The sequence below is a fragment of the Colobus angolensis genome, unplaced genomic scaffold (assembly GCF_000951035.1).
Source record: "Colobus angolensis palliatus isolate OR3802 unplaced genomic scaffold, Cang.pa_1.0 Scaffold212, whole genome shotgun sequence".
Taxonomy (NCBI): Eukaryota; Metazoa; Chordata; class Mammalia; order Primates; family Cercopithecidae; genus Colobus; species Colobus angolensis.
Window position 1 is genome coordinate 4802666 of NW_012115289.1, and position 15370 is coordinate 4818035.

At 41.5% G+C, this 15370-nt stretch overlaps 1 protein-coding gene across 1 annotated transcript in view; it reads left to right on the forward strand.

The window, feature by feature from the left end:
- ANKRD55 (ankyrin repeat domain 55) overlaps positions 1 to 15370 on the forward strand; it is a 132126-nt gene that overhangs the window by 76692 nt on the left and 40064 nt on the right. The window contains exon 7 of the mRNA XM_011942923.1: positions 6522 to 6650. Coding sequence (XP_011798313.1) covers positions 6522 to 6650 — 129 coding nt within the window. The remainder of the gene's footprint in view (positions 1 to 6521; positions 6651 to 15370) is intronic.

Sequence of the window (15370 nt, forward strand, 5' to 3'; positions counted from 1 at the left end):
TAGAGGCAGAGTTTCACCATGTTGCCCAGGCTAGAAAATATTTTAAAGAACAAATTTATGACAATAACATAAAAGATTGTTTATTAATGCATTAAATAAGATTTGATGGCAGGACCACGAACTACTACAATTGTTGAAGTAGTGAGACATGTAAATATTTTGAGATATCTGCAATCACTAATGTAATAGCACTGTATCTATAATTTATAGTGGTGGCAAAGTCACAGGTACTGTTTATACTACTGTGGGTTGTTGCCTATATTCATAATTGAAAAAGATGTTAAATTTCAATTAGAAGTTAGTGAAAATAGGCCGGGTGCAGTGGCTTACACCTGTAATCCCAGCACTTTGGGAGGCCAAGGCAGGTGGATCACAAGGTCTAGGAGTTCGAGACCAGCCTAGCCAATATGGTGACGCCCATCTCTACTAAAAATACAAAAATTAGCCAGGCGTGGTGGCAGGCACTGTAGTCCCAGCTACTTGAGAGGCTGAAGCAAAAGAATCACTTGAACCCAGGGGGCGAAGGTTGCAGTGAGCCGAGATGGTGCCACTGCACTCCAGCCTGGGTGACAGAGTGAGACTCTGTCTCAAAAAAAAAAAAAAAAGTTATTGAAAATAAAGATGTAATTATTTCTCTGATGAAACTCACATATTCTTATTTCTATCCATAGATAGAGCTCTTGCTCTAGTGGCAATTTCAAAAACAAAGAAAATCCCAGAAGTATTTTGAGCAATGAGTAGAATAATTGTGTAGCCTCCCAAGGTGATCTCCTTGGAACAAGAAAATTGTTTTATTTTATTTATTCAACAAACATTTGTTTAGTACCTGCCATGTCTCATGTAGGCTTCATCCCTGCTATGATGGAGTTCACAGTTTAGTGCAGAAGAATGTAGATGTTCTTTTTTGTTTGAAAAATAAATATATCAACTTAGGCTTCTATTCTGAAGGCTTTGTTTTGTAAGTTTGTTCTTGTTAGAATTGGCTCCTAGACTTCCATGGCCTAAGTTCGTTTTATTGTTTTTCTTGTCTGATTTAAATTATGAAAACCCCATTCTAAAGTATTTTTTAAAAAATGTCAGACATATTATTCTTATAATTGTTACAGCGAGAAAGAGAGTTTTTAGAGAGTGCCATTATTAGCAGCCCTTTCCAGTGCCCTAAAGTCCAACCTCAGAGTATTCTTGGCCTTCAGTTATAGTCTTTGGCTATCATGATGCTCACCGTCTATCTATCCAGTTTAGGAAATTCCAAAACAAAGACAATGAATTAATTTACTAAGCTTTCTGATCTATAAGATTGTTTTTCAAATAAAAATGAAAGAAAATGGTTTTCATTACAGTACTTGTAACATCATCTAGTTTTTAAAACTAGATATACTTTTAAAGGACATATTCATTCCAATTTTTTATCTAATTTTTTATCTCCTGATCCTCTATAACTTTTGTGGGAGGTGGTCATATGTGATCAGAGGATTAAGTATGTGAATTTTTAAATGTCAACCACAGCCAAGCTGCTAGAAATTCTAGATACTTCAAAGCATCTGGGATTGTTTACTGACCTCTCAGCCACCAGACACCTGCTATAATTCTTAACCCTACCCCGCCCCGAACCGCCAACCACGACGGGGAACAAACCAAGCACCCAGCCACATCAGCATTTCTCTCTGTGTGCCTTTCAGTGTTGGCTAGAGACACTCTAAAAGTACAGTTCTGAAACATGAAACCTGCTAAGCATTAAAGCAGATTTCTGGCTCAGAAAACACAAAAGTGGTTTGGAAAAAGAAAAAAAAATGTTCTGAGAAGATGATAGGACTTGTAAGCCTTTAACTGAAATTGTGGTGGCACAGGTTCAAGGCACAGAATTACTCATCAACACAAGACATTGTTCCAAAGCAACACTACTATGCACCCAACAGTTAGAACATACATTTTGTCCTATCAGCAATCTAAAATCGGATCCCAAGTCAACCAAAACATTTCCCCTCAAAACATTCTAGAGAGCTTATATTCTTAACTGAATATGAGTTCCTCCTCACTCTTTGAGCCAATCAATACTTTTTGATTTTCAGAAGAGTAAAATTCTCCTCTCACCAGGGCCATCTGGGTGTTTGTTGCAACATGCCTGATAGTGACTGCTAGATTGTCAGCTCCTAGATGCTTCGAAGGCTCAGTTAAGCCCTCAATGAAACTCCAGGAAGTAACTGGTTGGAAAGGTCTCCATAACTTGGACACAGATGGCTGTCTTATCCAGCAGACTCTGATTTTATATTCCCCATGAGTTCAAGTGACCTTTAATAAGCTGCAACTCACTAATTAATTCTTCCAGTAAACATTTCTTGAACACTTACTGTGTGCTTAGTGCAGGGGGCATACCATGGTGAATATGCCACAGCATCTGCCTTTATGTGCGTCACAGCTTAATTGTGATTTCTGTCACTGCTTAGTACAGATACCAGTTGCTAAGCCTGATGTCTGCCCCTTAACTGGCCACCAGAATTTTAACATAAGACAACTACAATTTCTGCAGGCTCAACAGAAGTTGAAGAAAGAAGAAGAAGAAAGGAGAAGGAAGCAGTTGTAGGAAAATGTTCCTAAATAAAGGGTGCAATACCAACCGCTGCCTTTGAGCTGCTTTTAAAAGTTTTGGTTTTCACATTATTAACTCTAAGAGGATTTATTCTTATTTCTCATCAGCCCAAATGAAAAAAAGAAAAAAAAAAAAGCAGCAGGAAATTTCCCTTGACTTGACTGAGTGTTCACAACCCATTTATATTGTACAAGTATTTAGAGAAGTAATGAAGTAATTCGGGTCTTGATTTGGAGTCATTCAGAGGATCACCAGTTATTTTCAAGGTGTTCACAAGTTTTGTGGTGAGGGTGAATGGTGGGGGAGAATCCGTATTATGTATGTGTATATATCTCACAAAAATAAATGTTTGCCAACTGCACTTTCAGGAGGAGCCTTGAGGCAATGCCAGTTGAAACAAATAATATAGGGTACCAACCCTTACACTAGTAAGAACCATCATTTTAGAAAGTAAGACAACCTTGAATCCAGCTACAATCAGAAAGAAAGAAATTTTTTAGCATCTGAGCTCATTCCCAAAATGAAATTCTACCACCATGATGTGTGGAAAGAGCATTTCTTTCTCCAGAGTCAGAGAAACAAGCATTGAACCCTAGCTCTACCATGGACCCAGTCAATGACCTTAGGCAAATTACTTAATCTGTGTTTCAATTTCCTCGCCTGTAAAATAGGCCTAAAAATACCAACCCTTTAGGATCATTGTAAAGATTCTATGTGATAGCAGATGCAAAGCTCTTGGCATCAAGTAGGTGTATGAAAAATTATAGCACTCCTCCCACCTCACTCCTTGATCAAACTATGCAAGAGTTGGGTTTTGAGGGGAGTTTTCTTGTGGTTATTTAAAGAGAATAGCTCTTAAAGCCTAAAACTGTATTTAGGAGACAATAATTAACATTGCATTACCACAGTTTAATTCACAACCACATTTTCGCACTGAATTCCAACATCACTAAATCATACTTCTACATATAGTCATTGCCATCTACCTCACCTTTGGCAGTGCAGTGGTCTATGGCTATAACCACCCTGAATGCACCTGACCTCAGAAGCTAAGCAAGATTAGGCCTGGTTAGTAATTGGATGTGAGATAGTACAGTAGTACAAAAGATAAGATTGTTTGAAGCACTCATCAAAAATCCTGACAAGTTTCAGCTGATGAGTTGGTAACAATGATGATATCAGACAAGTTCATTGTCTATAAAAGAGAAGTCATGTTCTGCCTTTCTTCTGTGTATGATTTTAAAAAGCAAAGCCAAATTTTTACAAAGAAATTCGGCTGGGTGCTGTGGCTCACTCCTGTAATCCCAGTATTTTGGGAGGCTGAAGTGGGCTGATCACCTAAGGTCAGGAGCTCAAGACCAGCCTGGCCAACATGGTGAAACCTGTCTCTACTAAAAACTACAAAAATTAGCCAGGCATGATGGCGGGCACCTATAATCCCAGCTGCTTGGGAGGCTGAGGCAGAAGAATCGCTTGAACTCGGGAGGTGGAGGTTGCAGTGAGCCGAGATTGCGCCATTGCACTCCAGCCTGAGTGACAGAGCGAAACTCCATCTCAAAAAAAGAAAAATAAAAAATCAGTGGAGCACGGTAAGCCATTTGTTCATTTAATAAGTATTTACTCAACATCTATAATGTGCCTGGCACCGTTCTAGGATCTAGGAATTCAGACGGGCCGACAAAGGCCCTGCTGTCATGCAACTTACACTCCGGTAACTTGAAAACTTTTGGCCCTTCGTGATGAAGCCAATGGCTTCATTTCATCACTTCATTTGCAATGAAGCAAGTGGGACTAAGGACTGGGAAATGGGCTATCCGTGCATTATTTTTAAAATATAATTTAATTTTAAAATGTAATTCCCTTGTGTTAGATTTCTAACCCCAGTGTGCCCAGTTAAAAATGAAGAGGACCAATTAGAATGTACTGAGGTATTCTGATTTCCAAGTAAATATTCAGCTATTGGAATAAGAATAAGAAGTTCCATTGCTTTTATACCAGCATTCTTTTTTATATGGAACCAATTCCTTGAAATATCCTCAAGAGTATCTCTGGAGGCTCACTGTCATATGACACTTGAAACTTGAAAGCAAACCATAATATAGGAATTCAAAATATGGAACTGGTTGAAGGGATTTAACATTCTAATTCTAGTTTCCCACAAACCTTAAACCCTAGATTCAGTTCCCTGCCTGCTCACAAACTCAGGATTTCTCTAGAGCTCAGCTTCCTCTTCCGTTAAATGAGAAGGACAATCGCACCTATCAGAGCTGGCTAACTGCTCTAGCAAACTACTTGAAATCTCAATAGCCTGACACAATAAAAGCGTATTTCTTGCTCGTATCATAGTCCAGTGCTGTTTGGCAGGGTGGTCCTATTCTCCCTCATCGCTCAGAAACTCAGGCTTTTCAATCACATGGTTCCAGCATCTTCTAGAGCCTTGTCCTCCTCTGCATTCTGTTGATATATGAGGAAAAAGAGAAGATGTGGAGGACCACATGGGCTTTTTGTCTAGCCCAGGCCTGGGGAAGGTTTCCATCTCCTCTGTTCACATTCCAGTGGCAAGGACTCAGTCATGTGGCTGCACCTATCTGCAAGGAGGCTGGGGAATATAGTCTGACTGTGTGCCCTAGAGGAAGAGGAAACAGCTTGGTGGATATGTAGGAGACATCACCACAGTACTTACTTCAGAAGGTTGTTTGGAGGATTATGTGAGACAGTAGATGAAAGAACTCATAAAGGTCTCTAGATCAATAAATATTAGCTCTGGGCTATCATTAATGTGCTTCTATCTAGGCTGAGGCCCATCTTCTCCATGCAACTCACCCTGGAAGGAACAGAGAAAGCCAAAGTGTTGTCTCCTTGCTTTATGCTATTGGCAGAGACAACTATAGAAAGAGAGTCTTCAAAGCTGCCTGTACCCTTTGCCCCCTTTATCAGGTATCTTCATTTCAATTCATTCTAGATATGTTTCATGGAATTGAGATGAGTGAGCAAGGAGAAGAGCCAATCTTTTCATCATATATACTCTCAAATAACACTGGCTCTTTTTGGCCACCATTTCTCAGCATAAGCTCACTTACTGTTAAATTATACCTAACCCATGTGACCTTGCAGTCTGAAAGAAGCTGGGATTCACCATTCATTCATCCAGCTTTGTTCTCCAAGCTGCCACAGTGACTTCTTCTAAACAGTGTACATCTGATCATGCCAATACTTGCTTAAAATCTTTCATTGTCTCTCCACTGAATTAGAATAAAATCCAAATGCCTTATGCAGAGACAGTTACCCCCATCCCACCCTCCCAGGATCAGCCCCTGTCTCCCTCTTCAACTTCATTTCAGGTTGCTCTCTTCCCCTCCTACCTCATTCATTCATTCAACAGCTATTTCTCCAGCCTCTAGTCTAGGCATTAGAGATAGAGGAAAACAGACAGCACCCCTGTCCTGGTGGTGGGGTATTGCACTCCAGTCACAGGGGCCTTCCTTTAACTTACTCTCTGCCTCTGTGCTTGGTGTTGGCTGTCCTCTTCCTCCAGTTCTTCTCACAGAGGTCTGTTTAGAACAGTCCCTCCAGCCTTGATTACTCTCTCACCAGCATCCCATGTGCATTCTTCCTAATATTTATCAATCTGGAAGATTGTTTGACATGTTTTTGTGCATTTAATATCTATCTTCTTTTACCACAGAGCAATTTCCATGAGGGTAAGGATCTCATTTATCTTATTAACTTCTGTATCCTGAACACCTGCTTGCCTGGCACAAAACAGAAGCACAATAAACATCTATTGAATGAATGGATTAATGAATGAATGAACTAGCAAGAAATAACCAATGCATCTGGTGATGGCCCCTAGGCCTGAGGAGAAAGTGTGAGTTCCAGTTTTCTTCCTGGGAGCCTGTGCTCATCTCTGTCCTCTCTGACTGTTGTTTTGCAGGGAATGACACCACTTCACTGGGCGGCTTTCCACAACCAGCCTCAACACACCCAAATGCTGCTGAAGAAGGGGGCAGACCCCACCCTTGTGGATAAAGACTTTAAAACGGCTCTCCACTGGGCAGTCCAGGTGAGAAATTGACCAGTGGACTGGTCTCAGGTTTAAATGGTGGAAAGCACTGTTAACAATTTTCTGAGTAGGTCAAACTGTAAAGATGGAGGTTTCAGCCCTTCATTCAGCCCCACCACTTGTTGAAGAGAAACCCTGCCAAGATGCAAAGCAGGGTAGTTACAGAATATCAAGCAGAGCCTGCCTTGGATGTCACACACAGACACACACACACAGCCCTCTCACTCTCTCTCTTTCTCTCTCCATCTCAATGTTTGCTACCGGCTTACTGTGTCCCAGAGTAAACCTGCAAAGAATTGCTGGGAAAATGCCTTCAAAGTCTTTGAACCATGACTCTCTGATTCTCTTCTTGCTTCCAAATCCTCCCCAGCGGAGTTATTTCAGGTGATCCTGAATTCTCCACCCGACAGTGAAAGTAGTGGCTCCTGACCCTGCAACACTATCACGTCAGGGAGTCCACGTCAGTACACACACCCAGACAAATCAGAATAGGCTCAAGAAATCTATTGTCCAGAGAGGACAAAACCGACAATAAGGTGAAAGAATAATAATCGCTAATGTGTAACAGAGTGCTTTCTATTTTCAAGTGGAATGATTAACTAAAAGTTACCTATTCCTTTTTTCAAGGAGAGCAGTACCGTGCATCCTTTCCATAAACTTGCCAGCCCGTCTCTGTCTTCAGCACAGACACCCCCACAGTTGATTTCTGTTGGCCCAGAAAGGGCACCTGTCTGAACTGCTGCCAGGACCCTGTGAGAATAGTTTCTGCTGCCCTGACTCTGGTTTCAGTCAGCATTTCCATGTGCCAAGTACAGCAGAAGTGGGCACCTGGGACTCTCAGGATTGACATGTGTGCTTGATGTAAGGGGAAAACAGAAGTGATCTGGAAACTGCTCTGTTTTCATCCCTCCAACCTTGGCTTCAGTTTCTCTGCACCAGTTTCTCTGCAAAGCTATGCAGTAAGCAAGGCTTGTTTTGTCATCTCCACCTGCCCATAGCACCCTCCTACATACTTTCAGTATCTAATCACCTGCCCTGCCACCATCGCTGCCAGTCTCTGCCCAGGACTGCATGCCCTGGGGCTGGCCTCTGGCTGCTCAGGGGTCACCCAGTGGCCACAGAGGAACTTGGCTGGGCTGCCAGGAAGCTCCCCATGTGTTGGTTCTCAGCTGAGATGAAAGTGGCACCAGAAGCAGGCATTTTCTATATAGTCACCTCAACACCACTGCGTTCTGATTTCCTAGATCTGGAATGCATGTGCATTTTGAAAAACCTCCCCAGATAATTCTGACTGACATGCATCCCCCTTCCACCATCCCAGCCCCACTGTAGAGCTGCAGTCTGAGACCTGGCCTCGCAATGGAATCACCAGCAGTGCTTGTAAAACAACAGATTCCCAGACCCCCGCTGAGCTCTCACAGGGTAGGAATCGCTGTGTTTTGTTTTGTTTTGTTTTATTTTGTTTTCTGAAATGGAGTCTCGCTCTGTAGCCCAGGCTGGAGTGCAGTGGTGCGATCTCCGCTCACTGCAACCTCTGCCTCCCGGGGCCTGGTTCAAGCAATTCTCCTACCTCAGTCTCCCAAGCAGCGGGGATTATAGGCACACACCACCATGCCCAGCTAATTTTTGTATTTTCAGTAGAGACAGGTTTTCACCATGTTGGCCAGGCTGGTCTTGAACTCCTGGCCTCATGATCCGCCCGCCTCAGCCTCCCAAAATGCTGAGATTATAGGCATGAGCCACTGCGCCCAGCCAGGAATCCCTGTTCTTATCCTTTAAGAGGCACTTTGGCAAAATCGTAAGAACAGCCTACTCAACTCTGAAGATCTGAGTTTGCATTAATAGACTTGGGCTTGATCTGAGGCAAGTCAACACTTGCTTGGTTGACTTAACTGATAAGGGTATCTTTGGTGTCAGAATGAGACCATGCATATGATAGTGATATGTAATGTACTATGTAATTGGACAAGATGGTCATTTTTATTAGGGTTCCTGATTGTCTCCATGGAAACTTAGTTATTATACCCATGCCTTCATATTCTTTCTCTTTTTTTATATTTACCAGTTTGTTAAATGATATAGCAAAGGATGCAGATGAAGAGACAGGTAGGGCAAGGGTATGGGGGAACAGGCGTGGAGCTTCCATGCCCTCTCTGGGCGTGCCACCCTCCAGAAACCTCCATGTGTTCAGCTACCTGGAAGCTCCCATATTCTTTTTCTCTACTAAATGTCACAGCTTTTAACCTACTACATTGATTTCAGCCCTGTCTGCACAATGGAATAATCTGAAGAACTTTTAAACAATACTCATGTCCAGGCCTCACCTCTTAGATTTTCATTCAGTTGTTCTGGGGTGGGGCCCAGCGATCAATATTTTTCAAAACTGGAACTGGGCATAGTGGCCTGTGCCTATAATCACAGCTACTTGGGAGACTGAGGCAGGAGGATCACCTGAGCCCAGGATTTGAGACCAAGCTGTGTAATGCAGTGAGACCCTGGGCTCATAAAAAAAATACACCTGTATTGGCTGGGACTGTGGCTATAATCTCACCACTTTGGGAATCTGAGGCAGGAGAATCACTTGAGGCCAGGAGTTCAAGACCAGCCTGGGCAATAGAGCAAGACTTCATCTCTATTTAAAAAAAAACTGTGTGTGCATGTGTGCACACGCGCGCGCACCTACACACACACACACACACACATATATATATATATTTATATATATATATTTTTTTTTTGGAGATGAAGTCTTGCTCTATTGCCCAGGTTGGAGTACAATAATACGATCTTGGCTCACTGCAACTTCCGCCTCCCGGGTTCAAGCAATTCTCCTGCCTCAGGCTCCTAAGTAGCTGGAATTACAGGCACGCACTACCACGACCGCCTAATTTTTGCATTTTTAGTAGAGATGGGGTTTCACCACGTTGGTCAGACTGGTCTCAAACTCCTGACCTCAGCTGATTCACCTGTCTCAGCCTCCCAAAGTTCTGGGATTACTGGCGTGAGCCACCACACCCAGCCACACATACATTATTTAAAGCTCCTCCATTTCCATAGAAGGCTGTGATATGCAGCTAGGATTTAGAAGCACTATGATAAATGAATTCATATTAATGGGTGCTAATACTTTACCTACTACTGGAGATGTTTTTATTTTGACCATGATTGTATAAGCATAATGCCTTGTTCATTTATTTACTCAATCACTAAATAAATACTTCTTGAGCATCCACTATGTGTCTTGCATTGCAGGTAAAAAGATTAAAAAGACAGGTCCCTCTAGAACCCCTACAGTTGTATGTAATACTGTATATATGGTGTGTGAGCACATTTGCATTCATTTTTCTAAGGAAGGAGTCCACAACTTTCTTGACCTCCTCAATGAGGAACAGTGACTACCCACAAAAGGCTAAGAACCCCAGCTCTGGAGGAATTGTGCATTCTCCTTCCCTGTGGTTAGCAGTAGAATTCAGAAGTGGTGTACTCTGCCATTTACACTGCAAAGACTGAGGGTAATTCCAAATGTCAGCTGAAATTATTATTAGACTTGCCTTCTTTAGACTTCTTGTTCATTTATAACACAGGGCTAGCATTGTGCTCGTTTTAGAGTTTTCCCATATGAATAAGTCTATTTCCCGTTGTCATTTATTCCTTTTTCTGAATTTCCTGCTTTTCTCTTGGACCATATAATGAGATCACATTTAAAGCTATAATTCATTGAAATAATAAGGCCTTTGTGTTTCACCAAAATAAACAAAGCAGTAAAGATTTGAAACAGTAGGCCTACTAGGTAAACTAAGTTTAATCCTGGGCTCAAGAAATCCTACCACCTCGGCCTCCCTAGTAGCTGGGACTACAGGCACACACCACCATGCCTGGCTAATTTTTTTTTTTTTTTTTTTTAAGTAGAGACAAAGTCTTGCCATGTTGCCTATGCTGGTCTTGAACTCCTGGACTCAAGAGATCCTCCCACTCAGGCCTCCCAAGTGTTGGGATTACAGGCATGAACCACCACACTTGGCCTTCCAATCTATTCTTACAGGGCTCTTCCAACAAATCACAAAGACATGTACCAACATAGCTTTTTTTATACCAAAACAATTATGGTCACTGTTGGTCCTTGCCTCCCCACCCCTGACCTTTTCTCTCTAGGTCACGTAATCTCGGCTCTAATCGCACTGGAATATTAGTAAGTCTCACAATCCATCATAAAGATTCCTTCTGTCTCCCCCGCTGTCATGCTCTTCCATTTGAGGAAAGTATTTCTTTCTTCTTGCACTCACTGCATCGTTCCTTCGGCCTGCAGAATATCTGCTTATTCTGTCTTATTTCTCCAAGCCCAATTGTCACCTTCTTTGTTGAGCTCCCTTTCCAAATTCTTCCCTCCATGTTACTTCCAGGACTTTGTTAAAATTGGTGAGGTGCCTGTGTCTTCCCTTCTAGACTGTGGACCTGAGGGCAACGTGCCTTATTCATCCAAATGTCTCTTAACACCCAGAACAGAGCTTTGTGAACCGTAGGTCCCTAAAGAGGTATTCATTGAATTCAGTCCAATAAATTTATTCATCTCAAGCCAGTGGGGTTAATGGCTTATTGGGTTCTTTCTCTCTGTAGAAAAAAACATTTCAAGTAAAGACTTTAGTTTTCTAGGGACGGGGGAGGGATGGCATTGGAAGTTATAACTGATGTAAATGATGAGTTGATGGGTGCTGACGAATTGATGGGTGCAGCGCACCAACATGGCACATGTATACATTTGTAACAAACCTGCACGTTGTGCACATGTACCCTAGAACTTAAAGTACAATAAAAAAAGAAAAGAAAAAAAAAAGAATTTAGTTTTCTAGAGCAGTTTTAAGTTCCCAATAAAATTAAGAGGAAAATTGCAGAAATATGTCACCTATTAATATCTTCTGCCCACCCCACTGACAATAAATTGCCTCCCCCATTACCAACGTCTCCCACTACAGTGGTACACTTGTTACAATTGATAGCCTACACTGACAGGTCATCGATGCCCAAAGTCCATAGTTTACCATAAGGTACTCTCTAGATATCGTATATTCTGTGGAACTGGACAAAGGTATAATGACAGGTATCCATCATTAAAGTATCATGCAGAATACCTTCATTGCCCTAAAAATCCTCTGAGCTCTCCTTACTCTTTCCACCCTTACCCTAATCCACTTATCTAAACCACTGATCTTTTTACTGTCTCCATAGTTTTGCCTTTTCCAGGATGTCATATAGTTGGAATTGTACTGTATGTAGCTTTTTCAAATTGTCTAGTAATATGCATTTACATTTCCTCCATGTCTTTTCATGGTTTAATAGCTCATTTCTTTTTAGCACTGATTAATATTCTATTGTATGAATGTACCAAAGTTTATTTATCCATTCACCTGTGGAAGGACATCTTGGTTGCTTCCCAGCTTTGCCAATTATGAATAAAAGCACTATAAACATCTGTGCGCTGCTTTTCGTGTAAACATAAGTTTTCAGTTCCTTTGAGTAAATATCAAGGAGCACAATTGCTGGATCTGTGGTAAGGGTATGTTTAGTTTTGTAAGAAACTACCAAACTGACAGGGCACGTTGGCTCACACCTGTAATCCCAGCACTTTGGGAGGCCAAGGCAGGCGGATCACGAGATCAGGAGTTTGAGACCAGCTGACCAACATGGTGAATCCCTGTCTCTACTGAAAATACAAAAATTAGCTGGGCATGGTGGTGGGTGCCTGTAATCCCAGCTACTCGGGAGGCTGAGGCAGGAGAATCGTTTGAACCTGGGAGGCGGAGGTTGCAGTGAGCCAAGATTGCACCATTGCACTCCAGCCTGGGCAACAGGGTGAGACTCCGTCTCCAAACTGTCTTCAAAAGTGGCTGTACCATTTTGCGTTTCCACCAGCAGTGAATGGGAGTTCCTGTTGTTCATTATTCTTTCTAGTGTTTGGTATTGTCAGTGTTCTGGATTTTAGCCTTCCTAATCAATGCACTGTGGTGTCTCATGGTTGTTTTAGTTTGTGTTTTCTGATGGCATATGATGTGGTACATCTTTTCATCTTTCTATAGTAGTCATCTGCAAATTTTCTTTGTGAGCTATCTATAAAGAGCTTTAGCCCATTTAAAAATCATTGTTTGTTTTCTTACTGTTGGGTTTTAGGAGTTATTTCCATATTTTGGCAATAGTCTTTTATTAGTCATGTCTTTTGCAAGTATTTTCTTCCAGGTTGGGGCTTATCTTGTTATTCTTTTGGCAGTGTCCTTCACAGAGAAGTTTTTGATTTTAATGAAATCTAGGTTATCCATTTTTTCTTCCATGGATTATAATTTCAGTATCTAAAAGTCATCACCAGACCCCAGGTCATCTAAATTTTGCTCCTGTTATCTCCTGGAATTTTTTCTTTTTTTCTTTTACTTTTAATTGCATTTATTTTAATGTTGAATTTACTCCCGTGACATAAATTTTTGTTTCTTCAGTTTCTTCTGGGATATCTTTTTCTTCTGGGCAACTTCCTCTTCTGGTTTAGGAACATTTTGTTCCTTTTCAGTAAGGATCATCTCAGTGTGGCAGGGAGAGCTCATGTATGGGTTAATCCGACCATGAGCTCTGTAGGTCCAGCAGCGCATCTTAGGTGCTTTATTCACGTGGATACACTCAATGACCAGAGAATCTACATCGAAATCCATAAGTTCAGCATTACTCTCTGCATTTTTAAGCATGTGCAGCAAAAATTCAGCACTCTTTTTGGGCCACCGACTTTGTGTCCGGCCCCACTGCTTGGCCTAGGCACACCTGCCAACTCCACCATTGTAACATCAGAATGGTACACACTGTTTCTGTAAAGTGACATCTTTCGAATACTTTGTGGCTTTTCATATATGCATACCTTGATGGCCTGGGCAGTTTCACGAGTGTTCTTGAAGTGAACACTAAGACTTGAACCTCTTGATTTACATGATTTTGTGGGGCTCTCTGAGTCGAGTGAATAGCGAACCATTTTCACAGATTAGCTCAGGCCACTTAGGGAAAGAGCATCTCCTGGAATTCTTATGTAATTTTGGAATTCACTCTGTCTCATCCAGGCTGGATTGCAGTGACATAATCACGGCTCACTGCAGCCTGGACCTCCTAGGCTCGAGTGATCCTTCCACTTCAGCCTCCTGAGTAGCTGGGACTACAGGCACATGCCACAATGCCTAGGTAATTTTTTGTATTTTTTTTTTTAGAGATGAGGTTTCACCATGTTGCCTAGGCTGGTCTTGAACCCCCGGACTCAAGTGATTCTCCCACCACAGCCTCCCAAAGTGCTGGGATTATAGATACGAGCCGCCTCGCCTGGCCTAATTTTAGGTTTTACATTTAGGTCTGTGATCAGTTTTGAGTCAATTTTGTAAAAGGTATAAGGTCTGTGTCTAGGTTTATTTTTTTGCATGTAGATGTCCAGCTGTTTCAGCACCATTTGGTGAAACAACTACCTTTCTTTATTGTATTGCTTTTATTCTTTTGTCAAATATCAGTTGATTATATTTATGTGGGTCTATTTCTTGGCTGTCTATTCTGTTGCATTGACTTATTTGTCTATTATTCTGCCAATATCACACTATCTTGATTACTGTAGCTTTATAGTAAGTCTTAAAGTTGAGTAGTGTCAGTTGCCCAGCTTAGTTCTTCTCCACTGTCTTGTTGACTATTCTGTGTCTTTTGCCTCTCCATATAAACTGTAGAATCAGTTTGTTGATATCTACAAGATAAGTTTCTGGTATTTTGATAGGGACTATATTGAATCTATAGATCAAGTTTTAAAGAACTGATAACAATTTTAAGTCTTCTTAACCATGAACATGGAATACCTCTCCATTTATTTATTTATTTTTATAATTTTTATTTTGCTCTTACCCTCACCATATGAAGATCTCCATTTCTTTAGTTCTTTGATGTTTTTCATCACAATTTTGTAGATTTTTTCATATCGCTCTTGTATCATATTTTGTTAGATTTGTACCTAAGTATTTAATTTTGGGGGGTGCTAATGTAAATGTTATTGTATTTTTAACTTCAAATTCTTTTTTTTTTTTTTTTTTTTGAGGTGGAGTCTCGCTCCGTCCCCCAGACCGGAGTGCAGTGGCCGGATCTCAGCTCACTGCAAGCTCCGCCTCCCTGGTTTGCGCCATTCTCCTGCCTCAGCCTCCCGAGTAGCTGGGACTACAGGCGCCCGCTACCGCGCCCGGCTAGTTTTTTGTATTTTTTTAGTAGAGACGGGGTTTCACCATGTTAGCCAGGATGGTCTCGATCTCCTGACCTCGTGATCCGCCCGTCTCGGCCTCCCAAAGTGCTGGGATTACAGGCTTGAGCCACCGCGCCTGGACTTTTAATTTCAAATTCTATTGTTCATTGCTAGTTTATAGAAAAATGATCAACTTTTGTACATTAGCCAAATCCTGAAATCTTGCTATAATTGCTTCTTAGTTTCAAAGCTATTTTTGTCTATTCTTTCAGATTTTATGTCATCTGAAAACAGACTGTTTTATTTCTTCCTTCCCAATCAGCATTCTTTTTATTTCCTGTTCTTTTTTTTTTTTTTTTTTTTTTTGAGACGGAGTCTCGCTCTGTCGCCCAGGCTGGAGTGCAGTGGCCGGATCTCTGCTGACTGCAGCCTCTATCTTCTGTGCTGAAGTGATTTTCGTGCCTCAGGCTCCTAAGTAGCTGGAATTACAGGC